Raw genomic sequence first — 23,797 nt, 5'->3', positions numbered from 1 at the left:
CTGCGGTAATTTCCACATCCAGATCGAAGAGGTCGACCTGCTAAAGGAGAAAATAAAGGCATTACACAGGGGGAAGCAGAGGTGGGAGGCGGAGGGTGCTGGTAGTTTTCCGGTCTCTGCTTCATTTGTATCTGAGGCCCAGTTGCAGCCCCTGGTTTTCCCACGGCCAGTTCAAATTGAGTTTCTGTCACTTATAACCAAAACATTCCCAATTAAACAGTATATAGCTTTATTTTTATATTAACCTTCACCTCAACCAACAAGCTTTTCATCTTGATGTGTTTTACATAGTGTATTTGGATATTGATCTCTTACATAGTTCAATTTCTTATTTCAGAGAATCTGTTTTCTCCCTCCCTCCCTCTCCTGTCTTTGTCTGTCTCCCTCTCCTTGCCTCCTTTTCTCCCTCTCCCCCTTCCCAGTTCCCTTCCCTAGCCCCCCTTTTTCAAACACAAAGCAGTTTTTGCCTAAGTTTATTCTATTTTCGGTACTATTCTATTTTAGTACTATGTATTCACTTTTTTTTGAAACGTATTGGTAAGAAGTAAGTAGATGCCATCTTATTGCTATTGTTATTATATATCTCATCCCTGTTACTATTTATCTCAAGGTTTACTGGGCTCTTAGATTTTTTTCACTTTCAACTTTGATGCTTTAAAACATCCAGGTTCCCGCTCTCCAGCATCTCGAGGGTGGTGGGAGGTAGCTAGGGCAGTGGGCAGCTTTGAATGGGAAGTTCACTTCTGGGTGATTTCTTCTCTGTTTTCTGTAAACTGCCGTGGCCCCACCATCCTGATGCTGCAGGGAGGAGCCCTCCATCATTGACTGGCATTCTGCTTGACGTACCTGCTCGTCCCTTTGAACTACTGCAGCTGTCCTCAAATTCCACCAATCCATGCAGACTCCAAGTAGAATATTCCACATCTGTCCCATAATTTCTAGTTGTAACCTTTTCTAATTAGGAGTGTTGTAAGAAATTATTTCAGGCCAAGCAACTTTCTCAGGCAGCTAAGTGATAAATTGTCAATTAGTATTTTTCATCTATCTGGCTCCACTTGTATTATGTCAAGGAGAAAACTGAGACTTTTTTGGTCATTTGCTCCTTTATTGATTCATTCACTCAGTAAATGTTTATTGAGCATTTACTATGTGCCAATCACTCTTCTAGACACTAAAGAGTCTCTGCCCTCATGGAGCTTGTATTCTAGGCGAGAAAACAATAAACAAGTAAACAGATAACTATATAGAACAGTATTAGGTAGTGATCAATGCCAAACTGAAGAGTAAAACAGGGTAAGGGAATAGAGGGTGAGGGGATGAGGCTATTTTAGAGAGGGTGGGCAGAAGGAAAGCTGCTCTGAGGAGGTGACATGAGAGTAGAGGCCTGAATGAATCAGGGCTCTGGTCATCCAAGAGTCCCTGGCAGAAGCAACGGCCAGCACTCAGCTATAAGGAGGTAGAGTGTGGTGAGACTGCAGAATAAGGTGGCCAAGGTGGCTGGAGTAGAGGGAGTGAGGGGGAAAGTGGAAGGAGATGAGTTCATGAAGCGAAGAATGGGAAGGCAAGTCCCCCCACCAAATCAAGCTATGTTAATTATCCGGGAGTAGGTAGTATCTGGTGTGTTGTCCCTAAAGGCGGATGGATAGTCACAGCAGGCTTCTATCATGCACCAGAGTGGTAACCCAAAACACGTGAGATTTTTTGGTTATTGACTGCAAGCCAATCATAGGAAATTAAGAGTGCTGAGAATGATGTGGTTTAAAGCAGTTATCAAAGAAGTTTGGAAGGAAGAAATGGCTAAGAAGTGAGATTAGATAAAATAATCTTGGAAAAGATGGCAACTTGAGCAAAGGTTTTTGACGTCGTCCATATCAATCTTAATGAAATGACTGGCACTTAGAGAACATTGGTGGCCCCTGCCGTCTAAATATACCCTGAATTTGACTATTTCTCACTACTTCCACTACTGCTAAATTATAGCTGGAAATATTAACACTTTAATTCATCACACTTGGAGCCCAAAATGAGCGTAGTAGTGAATCTTTAGGGACTTTCAGTTTACTTCTGGAAGACATGAGATGTTAATATGAGTTGGTCCCAAGATGTGGAGAGGTGTTTCCTTTATCATTTCTCATGGGAGATGGTTGAGAATAGTACTAGTAATACTACATATTTGAATGAGTATAATTTTATATCTGTGAATTAACCTGAACAGATATGCTTATATGGTTTTCAGATAGGAAACTCAGGCTTAGACAGACCACCTGACTGGCTCAGAGTCACTCGGATGGTTAAGGACAGCAGCATTATTAGAATTCTGGTCTTAGACTGTCCTCTGGCACTCTATTAATGCCATCACGTTATTTTGATAGGCTGTTACGTCAGAGACAAGCCAATTGCCCTCCCTTCTCTTGTCCTACCCTAACTGAATCCCAAAGTTATACACAATGTTGATTGTGTATATACACAATGTTGTGGGTACACCTGCCCATCCATCGTCCATCCATCCATCCATCCACCCATCTTTGTATTTCTCTATCTGCTTCTCTCTTCTATCTACATATATAATGGTTTATTTTCCCCTACGCTTTACAAATTTGGATCATGCTATGCATATTACTTTAAATCTTTAGCCATATATCATGGTCATACATCTAGGTCAGTACATCTAGATCTGATTCATTCCTCTGTATGCCTGTATTGTTTGATTTATTGAAGAATATATTGCTTTCAAAAGGAAAATCCAATACCATATTTAAGGTGAAAAATGTAATGCCAATGTATGATATGATTTCATCATATGTTTATTTACTTCTTAAAGCATAAGAAAAGGAGTACAGTTATTGACAATTCTAATGAAACTTAAATTTCCCTCTACATTTGCTAGAGGACTTTTTGCTGTGCTTACATTTTCATTTTTTCCTAATTTTCCTTAGAATAAAACTTAATCGTAGCCTTAATTAATATTTTCTTTTCTAACCCAATTAATATATTTTTCAGGTTATTATATCCGGGAAAAGTCTAAGCAAGTTATAACGTTGCTGACGGATGGACAGTTGCTGCATAGAGAGAGGGAAGTAGCATGTCGGACTAGACGGCGTACCTCCTACTCTCTGACATTTCCTAAAAGAGTACCTGGTATGGGTAACTCACCGACAGCACGTGTTTTTGCTCCCGCAGAAGAAATACCTGCTTCAGACAAGAAGCATAAGCTTCTTAAGGTTGCAAGGCTACATAATAAAAGTACGTACAATGGGCATTGGCCTAGAGCGCAATAGGTATCATTTAAGAACAGCTAAAACATATAAAACATTAGGTTTTAGTACTGAAGCATTAATACTGTATTAGAACTACTATTACTGTATTAGACATTATACTGTAGAGAACAATGATGAAAGATGCTATTCAGTAGAAAATTTTATGACTGTTTTCTGAAAGTGTTTATCTGGGATTCAAACAAAATATTTTTGAGCTTTAAAGGTGTTAAACTAGAGACTACCCTATTTGGCATAGTGATTCCGTTTTAGGAGGTTAATCGTAACTGGAGAGTGAAGAGCTGTTTTCTGAGGCTAGGGGTCTGGGTGTGTGTGCATTTGCACTATTTGATCCTCCAAATGAAGAAATGGACATTTAAAAAAATGTGCCTCAAAATTCTGAAAGTAGGGCTTCTCTGGTGGCGCAGTGGTTGAGAGCCCGCCTGCCGATGCAGGGGACACGGGTTCGTGCCCCAGTCCAGGAAGATCCCACATGCCGCGGAGCAGCTGGGCCCGTGAGCCATGGCCGCTGAGCCTGCACGTCCGGAGCCTGTGCTCCGCAAGGGGAGAGGCCACAGCAGTGAGAGGCCTGCGTACCGCAAAAAAAAAAAAAAAAAAAAAAAAAAGAAACAAACAAACAAAATTCTGAAAGTGCTCTAAAACTCTTCTAGGACAGTACCCTGTGTTGTATAACCCTTTCCTTTGCCTAAAACTTTAAATCTGTACTACTGAACCTAAAAAAGAAGGCACTGATTTATAATGTAATGGAAATCAGCAGGAAAATGCAGTTATCTTTTCTACTGAATTTGCTAAAACATAAAGGAAAGTCATTTTGCTCTAACTTCTCTAGTACAAACCCTGTTATTAAATTGTGTGTAAAGAATGGACAGTTTGAGGAAGCAAAAACATTAATGAAATGTGACTTATGTAACTGTCCCTTGAAAGGAACTACACTCCGTGCTGTAGGTGAGGGGTATAGTAGGAGTAACATAGAGTTAAAAGCATTTTCAGAGGCCTGCCTCCCAGCTTTATCATGTACTTCTATTAAGCAACATCTTGAAAGGGAGATATTCCAAGTGTCAGTTAAATATTGAAATTTAAAAATGTTAATATTAATACCAACACAAACCCATCCTGCTAAAAATCATCAAAGTACTACTCTAAGTCAGGAGTTCTCAAATGTTCACTCAATTTATACTTGTGTGGACTGGGGCAGTCGAAAGATAGTAAAAAAGGGGGGCATTGTAATTACAATAGTAAATACCAAACAAATGCTTCTGAAAGTCGTGGAACCTCTTTCTTTAGGGTACCCAGTACTTTGAAATAAATCTCGAAAGAGACACATTCTGAAATTTTCTCATGGAAGCCTTAAATTCAAACTGATACTAGAAAAAAGTAACAGAGTAAAATAACCAATTATGACTCATCTAGGGTTTCTTCACCTCTTTTGCTACTTCTCTGTTACCTTTCTTGCTCTTCCTTCCTCCATTTCTTTTCCTCTTTTTTTCTTTCATTATAAACATATTTATTAAATTTATAATTTGAAATTTAGATATCTAGCAGAAATTTGGAGCTATAGCAGTGAGTAAAACAAAGTCCCTTTCATCATGGAGCAAATATTCTAGTGACAGAGATGGATATTAAACACACATAAACAAAATAGATATAAAATATTATGTCAGATAGTGTCAAGTCCTATCAAGAGAAGGAAAGCAGTGACAGGACAGCAAGTGACAGGGATGCTTTATTTTAGGTCAGGTAGGGAGGGAAGGCCTTTTGGAGGAGGCAGATATTTAAACAGAGACTTGTATGAAGTGAGGGAACAATCCAGGTATATCTGGGGTGTTCCCGCAGAGGGAACAGCAGGTGCAGACTCTCTGAAACGGGAGCAAGCTTGGCTCACTTCACTGTAAGCTTAGGAAGTGAGGCCGTAAATTGCTACAGAAGTAGCTAAACCCAGAGCCATTATTATGATTCATATAAGAAAATCTAGCTTATTGCTTTATAGTCACTGCTTTTAAAAAACCCAGAATGGTATTTCCCAGCTTGATAACAGCTTCTTATTCACTAGGCTGAGCTCTGAATATCTTTTGACTATTAAAAAAAAATCAATCTACTTGCAAATGAAGAAGTTTTGCTACAATTAATTTTTTTTTCATACCACAAACATGTACTGAGTACCTACTTACTATATGCCAGACACTGTTCTAGGCCTGGTAAGCAAACTGGGTGTATTTCTGCTCTCACAGAGGTTATATCTAGTGATGGGCTTTCAGTCTGTTTCAAAAAACGGTGTTTAAAAAGAGTTTTAATGAGTGACAGCATTGTTGAAGTGCATCTGTAGTAAGATTTAAAGTGAGTAGTGAATGTTTGGATATAAAACTGTAGTAAGTTTGTTAAAAATCTGTTACATTATTTAAAAATTTCATTTATCCATTACTGTGTATAGTACACATACATAGTAGACATATAGATGTGCATGTTTGTGTTCAAAAAAGAGAAATTATAATAAGTAAGCTTGGCAGTACTAACCATATCCATGTAGACATTTGAATCTGAAACTGTATTTTAAAAGAAGAAAGAAAACTGACAGTTCCGTTGGGCGGGGGGAAAATACGAAAATTTACTAGGGGGCATTATTAATGGGTTAGGAGAAGTAGCAAATGAAAATTTGGAGGTGGGTAGATCAGTTAAAATTAGGTGCACCCACAAGTGACAGTATTAGGCCACAAAATTGGAAGTGGTGTAAACATAATAGGAATTTCACTCTTCTAAAATAATCCAGAGCTAGGTATTCTAGGATTGATATGGCTCTCCATGATGTTAAGACTCTTTCTGTCTTGTTGCTCCACCAAACTCAGCATGTAACTTCCACTTTATGATCCAAGGTGGCTGCTCGACTCCAGCCATCACATCTGCCTTCTAGCCAGTAGGAAGGAGGAGGGGTTGAAAATATGAATGCCCCTTCCCTTTAAGGACATTTATGGAAGTTGCCCGTGACATTTTGGCTTACATGCTACTGTTTAGCACTTACTTACACAGACGCTCCTAGCTTTAAGAGAGGCTGAGAAATGTAGTCTTTATACGAACCGACATGTGCCCAGATGAAAGAAAATCTATTGTTAAGGAAGAAGGAGAGAATAAATATAGGAGACAGCAAATAGTCCCTACCATAGTGGGAAAGAATACAAGAAATGAATTAATCGTGGTAATATATGGTTGTCAGATTAAAAGACATAGAGAATATAAATTTTAATATGTAGAAAAATGTGGGCAGATAATTGAGAGTACTCAGCACAGTTTATAAAGGACATAATGAACAGTATTTGGAAATTTCAATTTTATATGACTTGCAACTAGAATCCATTGTAGGCCTTGGAGAACAGAAGGGATGTTTAGCTTAGTCACAGAACTTAGCTTTCTTATTACTGAAAACAGCTGTTGGTGGGAGATAATTCTTACTGCTTTGTGTAGACATGAAGGAGATTCAAATTGGAGGGAAGCTTTATAAGAGACAGTTATTTCAATCCAGGCATCCAGGACCTGATCTAGGGTTGTAGAAATGAGGGAAAGGTAATGTTTAAAGACAGAATATAGAAAGTAAATGGGTAGGTAGATGATGTATTGGAGAAGAAAGGGAGAAATTGAAAATGACTCTAACATTTGAGTTAGAGAAAATGGAGGCAAGTGATGGTATCATACAGGTAAATTTCCATCAGAAGGAATTTAGACTCCTCTAAATAATTTAGTTATAATGAAACGTAAAATTGCATGCATTGCTAGAAATCTGATGCCCTGGCTTTAGGATCCAGAGCTGAAACAGCTGTACCTCACTTCTTTGTGGTGAATTAGCAAGGGAAAAAAAGGTACTTTAGAGAAGGTGTTATACACACATCACTGCTTCTACTTCTTTTTACCTGTTCCTGGATGTTTCCCCCATGTTAATCAATTCTGGTAGATAGCTTGGGTAGTTCTTGTTTAAATGATTTTGTTGTTCGAAGGAAGAGATGAGCTGAAGGATAATTGCAGCTTGATTGGTAAGGCAGAAAGCTATATAAAGCACAGTGGTAACTCAGCTTCTCTGAGATGTAAGCATCAGACTTAGGTCCTTTCCTTAGAGGTAATAATTATAAAAACTATCACCAGAGACATTGCTTACAACTAGACCAGCAAAGCATGACCTCTGTGGATCATCCAGTCTTCCATAAAGAGCTCTTTACTGGCATTATTCTTTGCAACGGAACTTTACCTGTATTAGAGAAGAATTACTCTGGCCTATGGTAAATGTAATAACATTCTACATCATGGAAATATTTCCCTAAAAATGGTATATGATTCCTGTTGGACCAAAAGTTAAACTTCAAAGTAGTTGTCATACTTTAAAAAAGTTTTTTTCATTGATTTTAATATCCTATTGGTTGGAAAAGATACCTCACAGAGCAACATACACAATAAACACATGGGAGAGGTTCGATAATGATGAGATAGAAACCTGTATTTCAGTTAGTCTCTTTAATATTACTGATTGGGGGACAGGGCTGACCTCTTTTCATATCCGCTTAGCTTTCCCCTATTTTGAACCCCATGATGTGGCTGATCAACAGCTTCTACTGTGGCTAGAAGTGTAGACTCTGCCATTTTCTTGTTCATTGGTGTTGCATTTTGGCATTATTTTCAGTCCGGCATAATTTCACTATGTGAATCTCTAAACCACTTGTCCATCAGCGAAGATTATTTCAGCTAAAACTAGATCATATAATCCATAATGTCCTTTAATCAAGCACATGTCTGTGATCCTCCATCTTAAAACAAAACCTTCTCTTGACCCCATATTCCCCTCCAATTATTACCCCATTTCTCTGTGCCCCTTTACATCTCAACTCTCAAAAAAACCCTGCTATGCTCAATTTCTCTTTTTCTGTTCATTCTTGAACCCAGTCAGGCTTGAGTTCTTACCATCCTACCAAAATAAAATTTGTCAAGATCACCATCTTACTGGAGAAATATCACACAGCTGCTTATCAGTTGCCATACTTTTATAAGCAAAACACCAGTGTTGATATTACTTCCAGCAGTGAACTTTGTACTTAGAGAGTTGATGTAGAGTCATACTTGGTTGCCTTATCACATACAGTCTCAATGGCAGGGCTTATGGTACAAATGGTGGTTGCTACTAAAACATTTACATTGGTGAATGTTCAAGTAGTGATTTTTTAAAAATTTAAAAGCAAATGCATAGAAAAGAAAATAATAATAACTTATACCCCTACCCACCGTAAACCAACTGCTGTTAATATCTTAGAATATTTGCTTCTAGTCTGCTTATTTTTCTTCTTTTGTTTTTGTTTCAGAAAAATCCCTCTATTCTTGTAAAAAAAAAAAATACAGGCCCAATGTAAAGAATTAATCACTTCCAATCCCATCACTCAGAAATAGCCATAATTAATATCAGATGAACATAAATTCTAGGCATCTTTCTAGCCATCCATACATATATGTATAAAGATGAATAACTAGAAAGAAATTGTTTTTATAAAAATGGAATTGTACTAGATGCTAAGTTTCACTAAAAATATTTCAGGTCTACTTCTGGCAATAACACTTACTAGGAGCTCCAAGAAACTCATTTATTGCACAACAGTCAAAGACTAGAAATGATACACTGAGACATTTCTGGCCTCACCAGAGGTATGGGAAGTCCCTAAGGATCTCTCCTTCTAAAATTTTTAATTAATTAATTTAATTAAATAAATGAAATAAGAACAGGACATGTGAGCTCAGGCGAAGGTGACTTGGAGCTGGTGCCTGTGGGACACTGCAGGTGACTGTAGAGGTTGAGTTGCTTAAGGGCAGTTATTAGTTAAGAAAGTGAATTTTGGGCCTGCCTTTAGCATTGGGAAGGAAAGCATGGGATTACTGTGCTGAACCCAGACCCTCAAGAGGGGGCTGAATTGATTCTGGGTAGTTCTCTTTGCAGGAAGAAAACCTGTTTAATTCACAAGTTAGGTCCATAGGATTTCCACCAATTAAAGTCAGGCAATGAGCTCACAATCTGAGCTCACAATCTGTTTCACCAAACACAGGAGAAAGTAATTAGCAAAGAACATATCTAGTCCCCCACAGACTGTAGATATTAGAAAGGTTGAATACATAATGTAGAAGAACTATGTACTTAAATATTTAAATAAATAAAGGGTGTAATCGCAGTGTTGATAATGGGGGAGGCTATGCATGTGTGGAGCAGGAGGTATATGGGAAATCTCTGTACCTCCCTCTCAATTTTGTTCTAAACCTAAAACTGTTCTAAAAAATAAAATCTTAAAAAAAGACATATACAAAAGCATAACTGTCAAAACCAGACTTGCACTTTTCTAAATTAATCCAATTATTCAAATGTCAGTTATGTCTCTCACAGCCTGGGTCCTTGGGCTGAACTAAACTCTTAAGAATTAAAACTGTTTTACTTCAAAAAAAAATTATTAGGAATGAATGTATGAATTTGAAAAATGGGTACTTACAGAAATGAGAAATACCATCGAAATAAAAAACTTAATTTAGTGAACTAGAGGATATATCCAATGTAAATAGAAAATATGAAAGCAATGTTTAAACATAGAGGATACATCTATAGAGGAATGACAGTTACCATGTCAGTAAAAGTAAACTCTTCTCATCCATTACAATGGAGGCCAAATGACGGTGATACAATATATTCACAGTGCAGAGAGAATATAACAGCCTATATTTGTGTACTCAGCAAAACTATCATTCAAGGCTGAGGGTGAAAGAGTCATTCTCAGATAAGTACAAAAACTGAGAGTTTACCACCATGAGACCTATAATTAAAGGATATACTTCAAAGAGAAGGAAAATTATTCCAGAAGAATGGTTGGAGATGTAAGGGGGTGTGATTAACAAATAGTCAACATGTATATAAAATAAAATAAACACTTTCTGTGTAAAATAATAATGTCTAACTTTAGAGTTTAAAAAAAAGACAACTAAAATAGTGGATAACCATGGGAATGGGTCTACAGAATTATAGTATTCTAAGATCCTTGTATATTTTGAGAGATGGGTAAGAATATTATTTGACATTAAACATTTAAAGGTAAATGTGCATGATAAACTTCCAAGGGTAAATGCTAAAAGAAGAGAAGTAGAGTGTGTAAATTCCAAAGTAGCAAGAAAAAAATGGAATGAAAAATATTTTTTAATTTTATAAAGGGTAAGAAGCATAGATAAAGTGGGGCAAATGGAAATACAAAAGTAAAATGGTAGAAATTACTCCAAATATATTAATAATCACAATAAATATCAGTGGGTCAAATTCATCTGTTAAAAGGCAGAGATTATCAAATTGGGGAAAAATAAATCCAGATATATATATGCTGCAAGCATAAGTTCACATAAAGGTTGAAAGCAAATGGGTGGAAAAAGATAAAACCAGGCATTATACTAAGGAAGCTAGTATAGATACATTAATATCAGACAAAGTAGAATTTAAAGCCAAGAGCATTATTAAGGAGAATGATAAAAGGTTTGATTCCCCAGGAAGACATAACATTTCTAAATGTGAATAAAACCAATAAAGTAACTTCAAAGTATATAAAGCAAAAATTGGTAGAACTACAGGAAGAAATGGAAACATCTACCATTATAGTAGATGATTTCAAATCTCTCAATTATTGATAGGTCAAGTAAATAAAACATTTTTTAAAGTATGGATTTTACAATTGATTATATGTTATAAAGAAAGTCTTAACATTTCAAAGAATCTGTATCATGCAGAACACTTTTTCTAGCAAAAATGCAATTTAGTTTGAGTATTAAAAATGTAAATAAAAAATTTCCATATGTTTGAATGTGGAGGTATTCTATTTAGAATCAGGTAGAAGAAAAAGTTCCCATTCTCCTCTATTCAGTTTTATACTGGAGGTTCTAGCCATGACAATAAAACAAGTAAGTGAAATTTAAAACTAAGTATTGAAATGGAAGAAATAAATTTATTTGCAGATGAAAAGATCTTCATATAGAAAACTTGAAAAGATCTACAGACATATTAGAAATAATAAGAGAGTTTTAGCAAAATGGCTGGCTGTAAGGTCAAAATAAAATGTTTATTGAAATACTAAAAAATATTAAGTATCAGTTGTCTCCAAATTGCAGAAATCTAGTGGAGGGTTTCTCAAGCTTGGTACTATTGACATTTTAAGTCAGGTAATTCTTTGATGTGGGGACTGTCCTGTGCAGTGTAGGATGTTCAGCATTACCTCTGGCCTCTACCCACTAGATGCTATTAGCACACATCCCTTCCTTTTCTGAGAACCAGAAGTGTATGCAGACATTGTCAAATGTCCCCTGGGGGCCAAAATTGCCCCCAGTTGAGAATCACTGATTCAGTGCATTTACAATCAAAGTCCCAAGGGATTTAAAAATTGAATTTGATCAGCTGATTCCAAAAATTTATCTGAAAGGATCAGAAGCTCAAACATATCCAAAATGTTCCTGAAGAAGAATAAGGTGGAGGGCTTGCCTTTCTAGGTAACAAGAATAAAACAACAGTAATCATGGTAGTGTGGTATTGATGCAGGGATGGGTTCATGGCCAGTGGAACAAACTATAGAGCCCTGAAAACAGACCTGGGCAACTATGTTATCTTAGTATATGACAGAGGTGGCATTTCACATTGGTGGGGAAAGGATGAACTGCTTAATAAATAATACCAGGGAAATTATTTATCCATATTGAAAATAATGAAATTAGGTCTCTACCTCATATCATGCACAAGAGCAAATCCTGGAGGAATTAAGAACTTAACAGTGAAAAAAACAAAACTTCACAATGTTAGAAGAAAATATAGGAGAATCTTTTTCACATTGGGATAGGGAAGATTTTCTTAAACATAACCAAAAATGATCAAACTATTTTTTAAAAAGTATTTATAACTTTGACTATTGTGGTAGGCAGAATTCTGTGAATAAACCCCATTGACCCTCACCTTTATATAATGCCATCCCCTTTGAATGTGAGCATAACCTGTGAAGTATGATGAATTATCACTCTCATGATTATGTTACATTATATGTCAAAAAGAGAGTATCCAGGTGGACTTAATGTAACCACATGAACCCTTTAAAAGCAGAGTTTTCTCTAGCTGGTGTTATAAGAAGTCAGAGAGATTCCAAGAGTGAGAAGGATTTGATGCACCCTTACTGGCTTGAAGATGTAATGATAAGGAATGTAAATGGTTTCTAGAAGCTGAGAGTGATCTCTGGTTGCCACCCAGCAAGGAAATGGGGACCTCAGTCCTACAACCATGAGAAACTGAATTCTGCCAACCACCTGAATGCTCCTGGAAGTGTTTTCTTCCCCCGAGTCTCCAGATGAAAGCCCAGCTTGGCTGACACATTGATTTTGGCCTTGTGAGACTCAAAGCAAAGAACCCAGTCAAGCCTGCCTGGGCTTCTGACCTACAGAACTGTGATATAATAAATAGGTGTTGTTTTGAGCCACTAAGTTTGTGGTAATTTTGGGCAGCAATAGAAAACTAATAAAACTATATTAAATTTAAGAATTTTCTCCTCATCAAAAAACACCATATAAAAAAGTAAAAGAGATAGTTACAAACTAGGAGAAAATTTTCTGACACGTATAACTGACAAAGATTAGTTTCCAGAATATATAAAGAATTCCTATAAAACAAGAAGAAAAGCCCATTTGAAAAATAGGAAGGAGGGCTTCCCTGGTGGCGCAGTGGTTGAGAATCCGCCTGCTGATGCAGGGGTCACGGGTTCGTGCCCCGGTCCGGGAAGATCCCACATGCCGCGGAGCGGCTGGGCCCGTGAGCCATGGCCGCTGAGCCTGCGCGTCCGGAGCCTGTGCTCCGCAATGGGAGAGGCCACAACAGTGAGAGGCCCGCGTATCGCAAAAAAAAAAAAAAAAAAAAAAAAAAAGAAAAATAGGAAGGAGATATGGAAAACATTTCCTAAAAGAGAGGAGGAAATATGTAAGGCCAGGAAACATTTTTTTTAATGCTTAACGCTGTGATGTTATATAGTAGCAACAATTATAAAATGAAATATATGAAAACACACAATTTCAATAATTTCAAAAACCATCTAATGCCATATTGTGAGGAATTTCCTTCTGTTCCTTGTGCTATGTTTTCTTCTACATTTGGAATCTTTTTTTTTTTTTTTTTTGGCATACCATCTCTTGCTCTCTTCCTCCTCGTCTCTTTTCTTTTTTTCTACTGGAATATATTTGTTTAGTTGCCAGGTCATTTTTTTACATCTTGCTGATGCTCAGGCAGCTCTGACTAGACACTGTTTTGAAAGCAATAGAGAATCCTGGTTAAGCACTCAGGTTCTGGAGCCATACTGCCTGGATTGGAATCCTGATTCAGATTGTGTGGATTGTATGACCTTGGACATGCTGCTTAAAACTTCATGCTGCAATTTCATCTTCTGTAAAATGGGGATAATACAGCTCCTATTACAGAGTTCTTGTAAGAAGTAAATGGGTTAGTAGAGGTATTGTATAGCACAATACATTTTGGTGGTTATTTGCTCAGGTGTGATTTCTTGACTCTTTGTACCATATCTGAGACCAGTTTGTTTTCTCCAGCAAGTTGCTGTTTGTGGGCTATTTATTTTATCCACTTTTCTGGAGCAAGGAGGAATGGGGGCCTTCATTAGGCCATATGCAACCTTGTTTAGAATATGGGACTTCCGAGTCTTTTGTACAAGATCCTGCTCATTCTATCAAGTTGGGAAATGTGCCCCATTCCCATCAGGTGGGGAGATACCCTCAGCTTCAGATCCTTCACCCAATTCAATGTGAAACTATGGCTTTCACTTTCATTTAAGTGTCAGCATCTTTATTTACTAACTCTGTTACACCTATCTTTTTTAATTTAGCTGTTTCCACCTCTTTTCAGACATAAGGAGGGAAAATAGCATTGTCCATTCAGTTCCCTTTTTTCCCAGATATGAGAATATTGATGAGAAATCTCAGAATATTGTCAACTCGCTGGTATCACCTTTGGGAGAGAGGGGATGTCCTAGATTTTTTTTCTTTTCTTGGCCACCAGTTATTATTTTTTTTTCTTTTAAAGTTACCTTCAGGTACATCTGTTTCCATGTCAGATTGCTGCTGTAAATTTTTTGGATTAGCTTTCTTTTTTCATCTTTATTGGAGTATAATCACTTTACAATGTTGTGTTAGTTTCTGCTATACCACAAAGTGAATCAGTTATATGTATACATATATCCCAATATCACCTCCCTCCCACCCTCCCTGTCCCACTGAGGGTAGTTGTGCATGAAGGCTCTTAAAAAGAGAGGGCAAAATCCCTTGATAAAGTAGTTTTGATGGTTTCTAATATATTTTTTAATAGATCTTTACTGGAGTATAATTGCTTCACAATACTGTGTTAGTTTCTGTTGCACAACAAAGCAAGTCAGCCATATGCATACACATGTCCCTATGTCCCCTCCCTCTTGAGCCTCCCTCTCATCCTCCCTATCCCACCCCTCTAGGTCATCACAAAGCACCAAGCTGATCTCCCTGTGCTATGCAGCTGATTCCTCCAACTCCATTTTTCTTTCTCAGCATTGCTTTGGCTATTCAAGGTCTTTTGTGTTTCCATATGAATTGTAAAATTTTTTGTTCTAATTCTGTGAAGAATGCCATTGGTAGCTTGATAGGGATTGCATTGAATCTGTAAATTGCTTTGGGTAATATAGTCATTTTCACAATATTAATTCTTCCAGCCCAAGAACATGGTATATTTCTCCATCTGTTTATGTCATTTTTGATTTCTTTCATCAGTGTTTTGTAGTTTTCTGAGTACAAGTCTTTTGCTTCCTTAGGCAGGTTTATTCCTAGGTATTTTATTCTTTTTGTTGTAATGGTAAATGGGAGTGTTTCCTTAATTTCTCTTTCTGATTTTTCATTGTTGGTGTATAGGAATGCCAGAGATTTCTGTGCATTAATTTTGTATCCTGCAGCCTTACCAAATTCATTGATTAGTTCTAGTAGTTTTCTGGTGGCATCTTTAGGATTTTCTATGTATAGTATCATGTCATTGGCAAACAGTGACAGTTTTTCTTCTTTTCCAATTTGTATTCCTTTTATTTATTTTTCTTCTCTGATTGCTGTGGCTAGGACTTCCAAACTATGTTGAATAAGAGTGGCAAGAGTGGACATCCTTGTATTGTTTCTGATCTTAGTGGAAATGCTTTCAGTTTTTCACCATTGAGTATGATGCTTGCTGTGGGTTTGTCATATATGGCCTTTCTTATGTTGAGGTAGGTTCCCTCTATGCCCATTTTCTGGAGAGTTTTTATCATAAATGGGTGTTGAATTTTGTCAAAAGCTTTTTCTGCATCTATTGAGATGATCATATGGTTTTTATTCCTTAATATGTTAATGTGGTGTTATCACATTGATTAATTTGCATATATTGAAGAATCCTTGCACCCCTGGGATAAATACCAGTTGATCATGGTGTACGATCCTTTTAATGTGCTGTTGGATTCTGTTTGCTAGTATTTTGTTCAGGATTTTTGCATTTATGTTCATCAGTAATATTGGCCTATAGTTTTCTTTTTTTGTGATATCTTTTTCTGGTTTTGGTATCAGGGTGATGGTGGCTTCATAGAATGAATTTGGGAGTGTTTCTCCCTCTGCAATTTTTTGGAAGAGTTTGAGAAGGATCAGTGTTAGCTCTTCTCTAACAGTTTGATAGAATTTGCCTGTGAAGCCATCTGGTCCTGGACTTTAGTTTGTTGGAAGATTTTTAATTACAGTTTCAATTTCATTACTTGTGATAGGTCTATTTATATTTTCTAATTCTTCCTGGTTCAGTCTTGGAAAATTGTACCTTTCCAATAATTTGTCCATTTCTTCATGGTTGTCCATTTTATTGTCATATAGTTGTTTGTAGTAGTCTGTTATAATCCTTTGTATTTCTGCATTGTCAGTTGTGGTTTCTCCTTTTTTATTTCTAATTTTATTGATTTGTGTCCTCTCCCTTTTTTTCTTGATGAGTCTGGCTAAGGGTTTATCAATTTTGTTTATCTTCTCAAAGAACCAGCTTTTAGTTTTATTGATCTTTGCTATTGTTTTCTTCATTTCTATTTCATTTATTTCTGCTCTGATCTTTATGATTTCTTTCCTTCTACTGACTTCGGGTTTTCTTTGTTCTTCTTTCTCTAGTTTCTTTAAGTGTAGGGTTAGATTGTTTATTTGAGATTTTTCTTGTTTCTTGAGGTGAGATTGAATTGCTATAAACTCCCCTCTTAGAACTGCTTTTGCTACACCCCATAGGTTTTGGGCCGTCGTGTTTTCGTTGTCATGTGTTTCTAGGTATTTTAAAATTTCTTCTTTGATTTCTTCAGTGATCTCTTGGTCATTTAGTAGCACACTGTTTAGCCTCCATGTATTTGTATTTTTTACAGTTTTTTTCCTGTAACCAATTTCCAATCTCATAGCACTGTGGTCAGAAAAGATGCTTGATACGATTTCAAATAGGCCTCTGCTGCAAACGCAACACAGTTTAATTTCTCCCTTGGCCCAGTCCTGCCTCCCTCACTACTCCCAGATGTGGTTTCTGAGAGTACTCCCTAATGAATCCCCTCGTACAAATCTGGGTCTCGGAGCCTATTTCCTGGGGAATCCAACCTACAACAATGGCTTTGCCTCAAGATTTACGATATAGGACAAAGATATGTACATAAATGAGGAGAGAATTATAAAGCAAATGGGACAAAATGTGAACAATTGGTGGATCTGGATGAGAATTCTTTGTGCTATTCTTGCATCTTTTCTGTAAGTTTGCTCCAAGATAATGAAATTGTTAAGGTTCCAAACTCATGATTCTGCAAAAGTTAAATATAAACTTAATCACTATGAGGCTTTGGAATCTTATCAGTTCTTCATTAGCCCACTGAATATTTTCTATGATAGATATACTTGTTCTTTTTTTTTTGCGGTACGCAGGCCTCTCACTGTTGTGGCCTCTCCCGTTGCGGAGCACAGGCTCCGGACGCGCAGGCTCAGCGGCCATGGCTCACGGGCCCAGCCGCTTCGCGGCATGTGGGATCTTCCCGGACCGGGGCACGAACCCACGTCCCCCCGCATTGGCAGGCGGACTCTCAACCACTGCGCCACCAGGGAAGCCCTACTTGTTCATTTTTAAAAGTTAATTTTGTTAGATAAATGACTTAGTTTACTTCAGTTACACCTAAAAGGACACTGTCAATACATAGCAACAATGTCTATTAGATGCTAAATAATACATAGAACAGTTTGGGTACTTATGGAGGGTTTCAGCTCCAAAATGTGCTGTCACATTGTTAACGTCTGATAGTTTGAACGTCAGTTTGATATCTCATCTGAGAAATATCAAAGGGTTCACCAGTTCTGCTTTGTGGTATTATCTAGTGATACAGGCTCAATGAGATCTGTAGCTTCTCTCCAGATAGCTTCTGCCGAGTACCTACAGCTGTGGTATCTAAGCACGCATCTTCGAATGACTCAATAGCATCGTTTCCTGCAGCATCTTCGCTTTTTCCTTTGAGGTTTCTCATTCACATACTAGTCCTCCTTGCCTGTGACTTCACAGTCTTGATTGATAAATAGCTTGTGATATACAAGGTACTTCATTTCCACTAAGGAACTAAATGTGTGAAGTGTGTTCTCCCCCTCCACTTGCTTGTGAAAACCCAGAAAACAATGTTGTATAATCACCGAATTTAATTAAGCACACCTCACTTCCAGTGTTGTGCTGATGCTAAAAAAAAGTTTCTAAATGAATTTCTGTAGACCCAGTATATTCTAACTGCCTTCCTTGTTGCTCCATAAGATAATTCATTATAGGTTTATAACGTTTTAGCTATTCTAGGCTAAAATGCATCTCCAAATATGCAAGATATTTTTTTCTTTCACAATCCTTACTATTCTTCAGTTTTCCTCACACTTTACTTCACAATTGACTTCCTGAAATTTTTATTAATCTACTTCTGTGATGTCTAAAACTTAAGTCCATATCATTTCAAGGATAATTTGTTGCTGAATGCTCAAAGAGTGATAATAAAGATAGTTCCTCATTAAATCACTTGAAAGTACATAGATGATCTAAGCCTCAAACTACTGCTGTTTGCCGGTATTACTTATAAAATCTCCAAGTCCAAAATAGGCTCATTTTAATTATTCATTTTCATGTGAAGTTACAAGAAAATGAAAAGTTAGAGCCATAAATGCAAAGTTCTTATTCTTCAGCATCTTTGTCTTATATCATACTTGCTCCTTTTGCCCATGTAGTTCCTTCGGCGTGGAATAATTTCTCCCTCTGTATTTATCAGGATCCTAGCCATCCTTCAAAGCCTTCTGCACATTTTACTTCCTGTTTGAGGCTCTTTTTGATTACTCTGGTGCACATTGATTTTCTTTCCTTCTTAGAACTTCTGTTCCTAAAGTTAGTTATTTTAAGGAAGTTTGACCTGTAATTGCTCTCCTCTAATTTTTTCCTATAAGTCTGTATGTTAGACTTATCTCGCTAGTCAGGCTATAAACCTTTTGAAGGCAAGGACCAGGCTATTTTTCTTGTATAATTCCTAAAATGATTCTGAAAAATTATATGCCTCCTGACACATTTTTAACTGACATGTGAAATTTTGTCTTAAGTATAGTAAATGCAAAGGATATAATTCAAAATATTGACATTAAAGACAAAAGAAATGAAAACAAGCAAAACTATTTCATGAGTCTTTGAAGAGCATCTAAAGGAATATAAATACTATTGTGATTCATATCTGTAGTCATTCATTTGAAACAATACATGGTCTTCATGGCCACAACTATTGAAGCCTGCTCGCCTAGAGCCCATGCTCCGCAACAAGAGAAGCCACCACAATGAGATGCCCATACACCGCAACAAAGAGTAGCCCCCGCTCGACACAACTAAAGAAAGTCCGTGCATAGCAGCAAAGACCCAATGCAGCCAAAAATAAATAAATAAATAAATTTTAAAAAAAGAAACAACCACATAAATGTGGTTAAGTATTTATTAAACATAAAGAATAAAATTTTATTGGAAAGACATATTTTTTATGAGCTACATGGAACTGTTCATTTACCCATATATGAATATTACTTATTGCTTGAAATATACAGGGTTCAGCATAAATTCTGTTTCTGTTTTACATTTTTAGAGATGTAAATGCTGAGAAGATTTGTTCACCTAAAATTGGGTGGGGAATAGAAGGTGTTTTATTATTGCAGTGTCAATCAATTTTATGAATTCTTTCCAAATAATATGCCAAAAATTATATAGTGATTTATTATAAAAATGTTTTTCATCTCTTGTCAACTGTTAACTTGATTAGATCTTTCTTTAATGTTGTTGAAAGCAAAGGATTGGAAACACCCCACTTAGAAAAAGATTTGTTAAACAGTCATTGGGAGCAATTTAAGTTCTCAATTTCTGGAAATAATACCAAAAACCTTTTTGCTAAAATGTATCAAATGACTATTAATTATTCTGGTTACATTTTAATTTAACCCAATATACTCAGAGTGTGTGGGAAAAATAAAAACACTAAATGCAGTGTACCCGTCAATACAAAATTTTTTAGAAAATGTTTTTATTGTATCATATGCTTTAAATGAATTTTCATCACGTCTTCAGAACTGCAGATTTGTTTCATTCAATTATTGGAGAATATTTACCATATTTACCTAGTTGTCAAAGTCGGCCCTCATTCTGAAAGCAACCAGTAGAATCAGATTTAAAGTTTCTTTTAGAAAACATCTAACTTTATTTAAATAAACATGTAACCAGACATCACTCTGGTTGTATTCACACTCCTCAGTTTTCTTAAGATAAATAGCTAAGGCATGAAGCCTTGCCCTAAGTATGTTGCGTTGGTGAAATAAGGTGCCCCTGCCTCTGATGCTTTCTCTGCTCTTCTGTCATGGGACTCTTCCTCAGGAATGATGCATTCTTCGACAGTACTGGGGGTTGGAAAGCACAAGGACATTAGATGAAACTTATCAACTGTCCTGCTCCTCCACACCATGATATATCTGAGTACCACACATTCTGGTGTGGACCAAAAGAACTGTTACTTGTGCCATGCTTTGCAATTAAAAGAAATACGTATAAGACAGGACAAACTTTGAAGCTCTACCTTGGGTTTTTCATGCCTTGATTAAAGGAAACTTCCCTATACCAGTCTTTTTTGCCATTGTTTGGTGCCTTAGAGACAGTTATGCTTGTATCTTAAGGGAAGATGCACCATAATAATATGGATAAAGAAAATGTCTTTCTTTGTAAAGTGGGAGAAAATTGATTATGAAAGGGAAAGGGGAAAGAACCAGCCAGATGCTTCTACACAGTTGCATTCTCAGGCAGATCAGTTTTTGGTAAGAATATACAGAACTTGTGCATCTGGAAATTGAGTCTTTTAAAGCTATCTATGTACTTAGACTTGGGAAGTCTTCAAGTACCCCCAGAGGTGTGCATATACCAGTTTGAAGATAGATTTCTTATGCTTTTTGTTGTCCCCAATAATATGCTGAAATATAGTTGTTGCTAATACTTTTGTTTACATAGTAATTAACATAGGAAGGAAAGTGATATTAAGACTACAAAAACATTAAATTCAGCAAAAATATATAAACAGATATATCAGCTTATCTTCATTGGCATTTCTTTTTTGTTAAAATTTTAAAATTTTGTTTAAAAGTTTCCTTTTATAAAATAATCTATACATTTCTGACTAATTTTGCCTAGAACACATGAAATTCACACTGCAGTAATAAAATTCTTTTAAATATTATTAGAATAATTATAATTGTCATTCCTGCTTTGCTAAAATTTCATTTGAGTAATTTTCACTTTCAGACTCTATTTTCTACACTATATTATACTTTATTTTAAAAAATGTTTCAAATAATAAAACTTAAAATTGAATCATTGATGGGAGAAAGGGCTAGAATTGAATTTGTATTTTAAAAATCTGTCTGAACTTGTCAATTATGATAAAGGGATATATTAAATGATTAATATTCATAGGTAACCATTGGCACATGATGTATATTTTGTAGACAAAATGGATCTTCAGAAGTGATTAACTTAAAAATTGTGAGCTAATGTGAAAACATTACTATTTTCTGTCAAAGTAAAATCTTAGCTTTATGTTGTTGACAGAAAACACTTCCAAGGCAGGATTGAAACAAGAGCAGTGTCAAGACATTCAGTTGCCTAGCAGAACTGTGTTGTCCCAGGAAACACTACCCCTCAAGGTTAATGCTTGGAAATCAACAGAGGTAAGTCATTATAGTAGTTTCCTATTGCTGCTTTAACAAATTACCACAAACTTAGTGCCTTAAATCAACACAAATGTAGTATTTTAGAGTTCTACGTGTTAGAAGTCTGACCCAGGTCTCATTGTCCCGGAATCAAGGTGTCTGCAGGGCTGTATTCCTTTCTGGAGGCCCTATGGGAGAATTTGTTTTCTTGCTTTTTCCAGCTTCGTGTGTTCTAAGAGAAACTGCGCGTGTCTTTTAACTTTGTTTTTGATGTCTTCTGTTATACAGAATTTTAAATAAGAATAAGGTTAAATTAAAGTTTTCCTTTATAGTTCATGCTTTTAAAAATCTTATTTAAGAAATGCTTTTGGGGCTTCCCTGGTGGCACAATGGTTGAGAGTCCACCTGCTGATGCAGGGGATGCAGGTTCATGCTCCGGTCTGGGAGGGTCCCACATGCCGCGGAGCGGCTGGGCCCATGAGCCATGGCTGCTGAGCCTGCGCGTCCGGAGCCTGTGCTGCACAACGGGAGAGGCCACAGCAGTGAGAGGCCCGCGTACCAAAAAAAAAAAGAAATTCTTTTTTTTAATCCTAATATAATAAAGGTCTTATTTTTTCTTCCAGTGTTCAAATTTTATACCCTCTAGAATTTTACTATATACTGTAAGATAGGGATCTTATCTTATTTGTCCTCCTGTGGATAAGCAATATTTAATTTTTTGAACAGTCCATCCTTCTCTACACATTTAAAAAAGGTTTTTATTGCGAAATAATTATAGACTTAGAGGATGTTGCAGAAACAGTACAGAGTCCCATGTACCCTTCACCCAGCTTTCCCCTGTGTTGACTTCTATATAGCTGTAGTACAATATCAAAATCAGGAAATAAACGTTGGCATGTTATGCTAACTAGACTACAGACCTTATTCAGTTTTCAAATTTTCAATTCAGTATTCATTTTTTTAACCTGCATTGTGTGTGTATGTGTTCTGTGTAATTTCATTCTAAGTATAGATACCTATAACCAGCACCAAAATCAAGATACAGAAGAACTGTTCTATCACCACAAAAGAAGTTCCTCATGCTATTCACCCCATCCCACTCTTCCCAACCCCATATACGGGCAACCACTAATCTTTTCTCCACCTCTATTGTTTTGTTATTTCTAGAATGTTGTGTAAATGGACTCAGACTATACGTAACTTTTTGAGATAGACTTTTTTTTTCACTCAGCATAATGCTCTTGAGATCCACTCAGGTTGTTGCATGAATCAATAATTCATGCCTTTTTATTGTTAAGTAGCATCCCATAGTATAGATGTACCAGAGTTTATTCAACCATTCACCCACTGAAGGATAGTTGAGATTTTCCAGTTTGGGGCTGTTTATGAAAGCTGCTGCAAACATTTGTGTACAGGTTTTTGTATGTGAAGTTTTCATATATCTGGGATAAATGTCTAAGAGTGTGCTTGCTGGATTGCATGGTAAGTGCATACTAAGTTTTTTAAGAAACTGTCAAATGGTTTTCCAGTGTGGCTGTACCATCTTACGTCCCCCAGCAGTGTATGAGAGATCCAGTTTCTCTGCATCCTCACACACTTTTGGTATTACCACTATTTTTATTTTAGTTATTCTACTAGGTTTCTGGTGAGATCTCATTGTGGTTTTAATTTGTGTTTCCCAAATGGCTAATGATATTGAACATCTTTTTATGTGCTTATTTGTGCCATCATAACTTCTCTTTGGTTAAATATATATATTCATATTTTTTGCCCATTTTCTAATTAGGTGTTTTTTACCATTGAGTTTTGAGAGTTCTTCATTTATTCTGGATTCAAGGCCTTTGTCAGAGAGGTGACCTGCATATATTTTCTTCCAGTCTGTGGCTTGTCTTTTCTTTTTAACAGTATCTTAACAGAGCAACAATTTTAAATTTTGGTGAAGTCCAATTTATCAATTTTTTATTTTGTGGATCATGCTTTTGGTGTCATAGCTAAGAACTCTTTGTCTAACCCAAGGTTGTATAGATTTTCTCCTAAAAGCTTTATAGTTTCATGCTTTACATTTAGGTCTGTGATCTATTTTGATTTAATTTTTGTATAAGGTGTGAAGTATAGGTTGAGGTTTAAAAAAAAATATTTCTTTTCCCTACAGATATCCAATTGTTTCAACACCATTGTTGAAAAGACTTAAATTTTACTCTAATATGCTTAAGTGTGATTTT

The 23,797-nt window shown here is 36.4% G+C and overlaps 1 protein-coding gene across 1 annotated transcript in view; it reads left to right on the top strand.

Moving 5' to 3' along the window:
* The window catches only part of ENTHD1 (ENTH domain containing 1), an 86,472-nt gene that overhangs the window by 8,912 nt on the left and 53,763 nt on the right, over nt 1-23,797 (top strand). The window contains exons 2-3 of the mRNA XM_059081069.2: nt 3,001-3,243; nt 21,475-21,593. Coding sequence (XP_058937052.1) covers nt 3,001-3,243; nt 21,475-21,593 — 362 coding nt within the window. The remainder of the gene's footprint in view (nt 1-3,000; nt 3,244-21,474; nt 21,594-23,797) is intronic.

This window comes from Kogia breviceps, chromosome 12, assembly GCF_026419965.1.
Source record: "Kogia breviceps isolate mKogBre1 chromosome 12, mKogBre1 haplotype 1, whole genome shotgun sequence".
In the NCBI taxonomy this organism is placed as follows: Eukaryota; Metazoa; Chordata; class Mammalia; order Artiodactyla; family Physeteridae; genus Kogia; species Kogia breviceps.
This window is presented reverse-complemented; position numbering and strand designations above follow the sequence as displayed.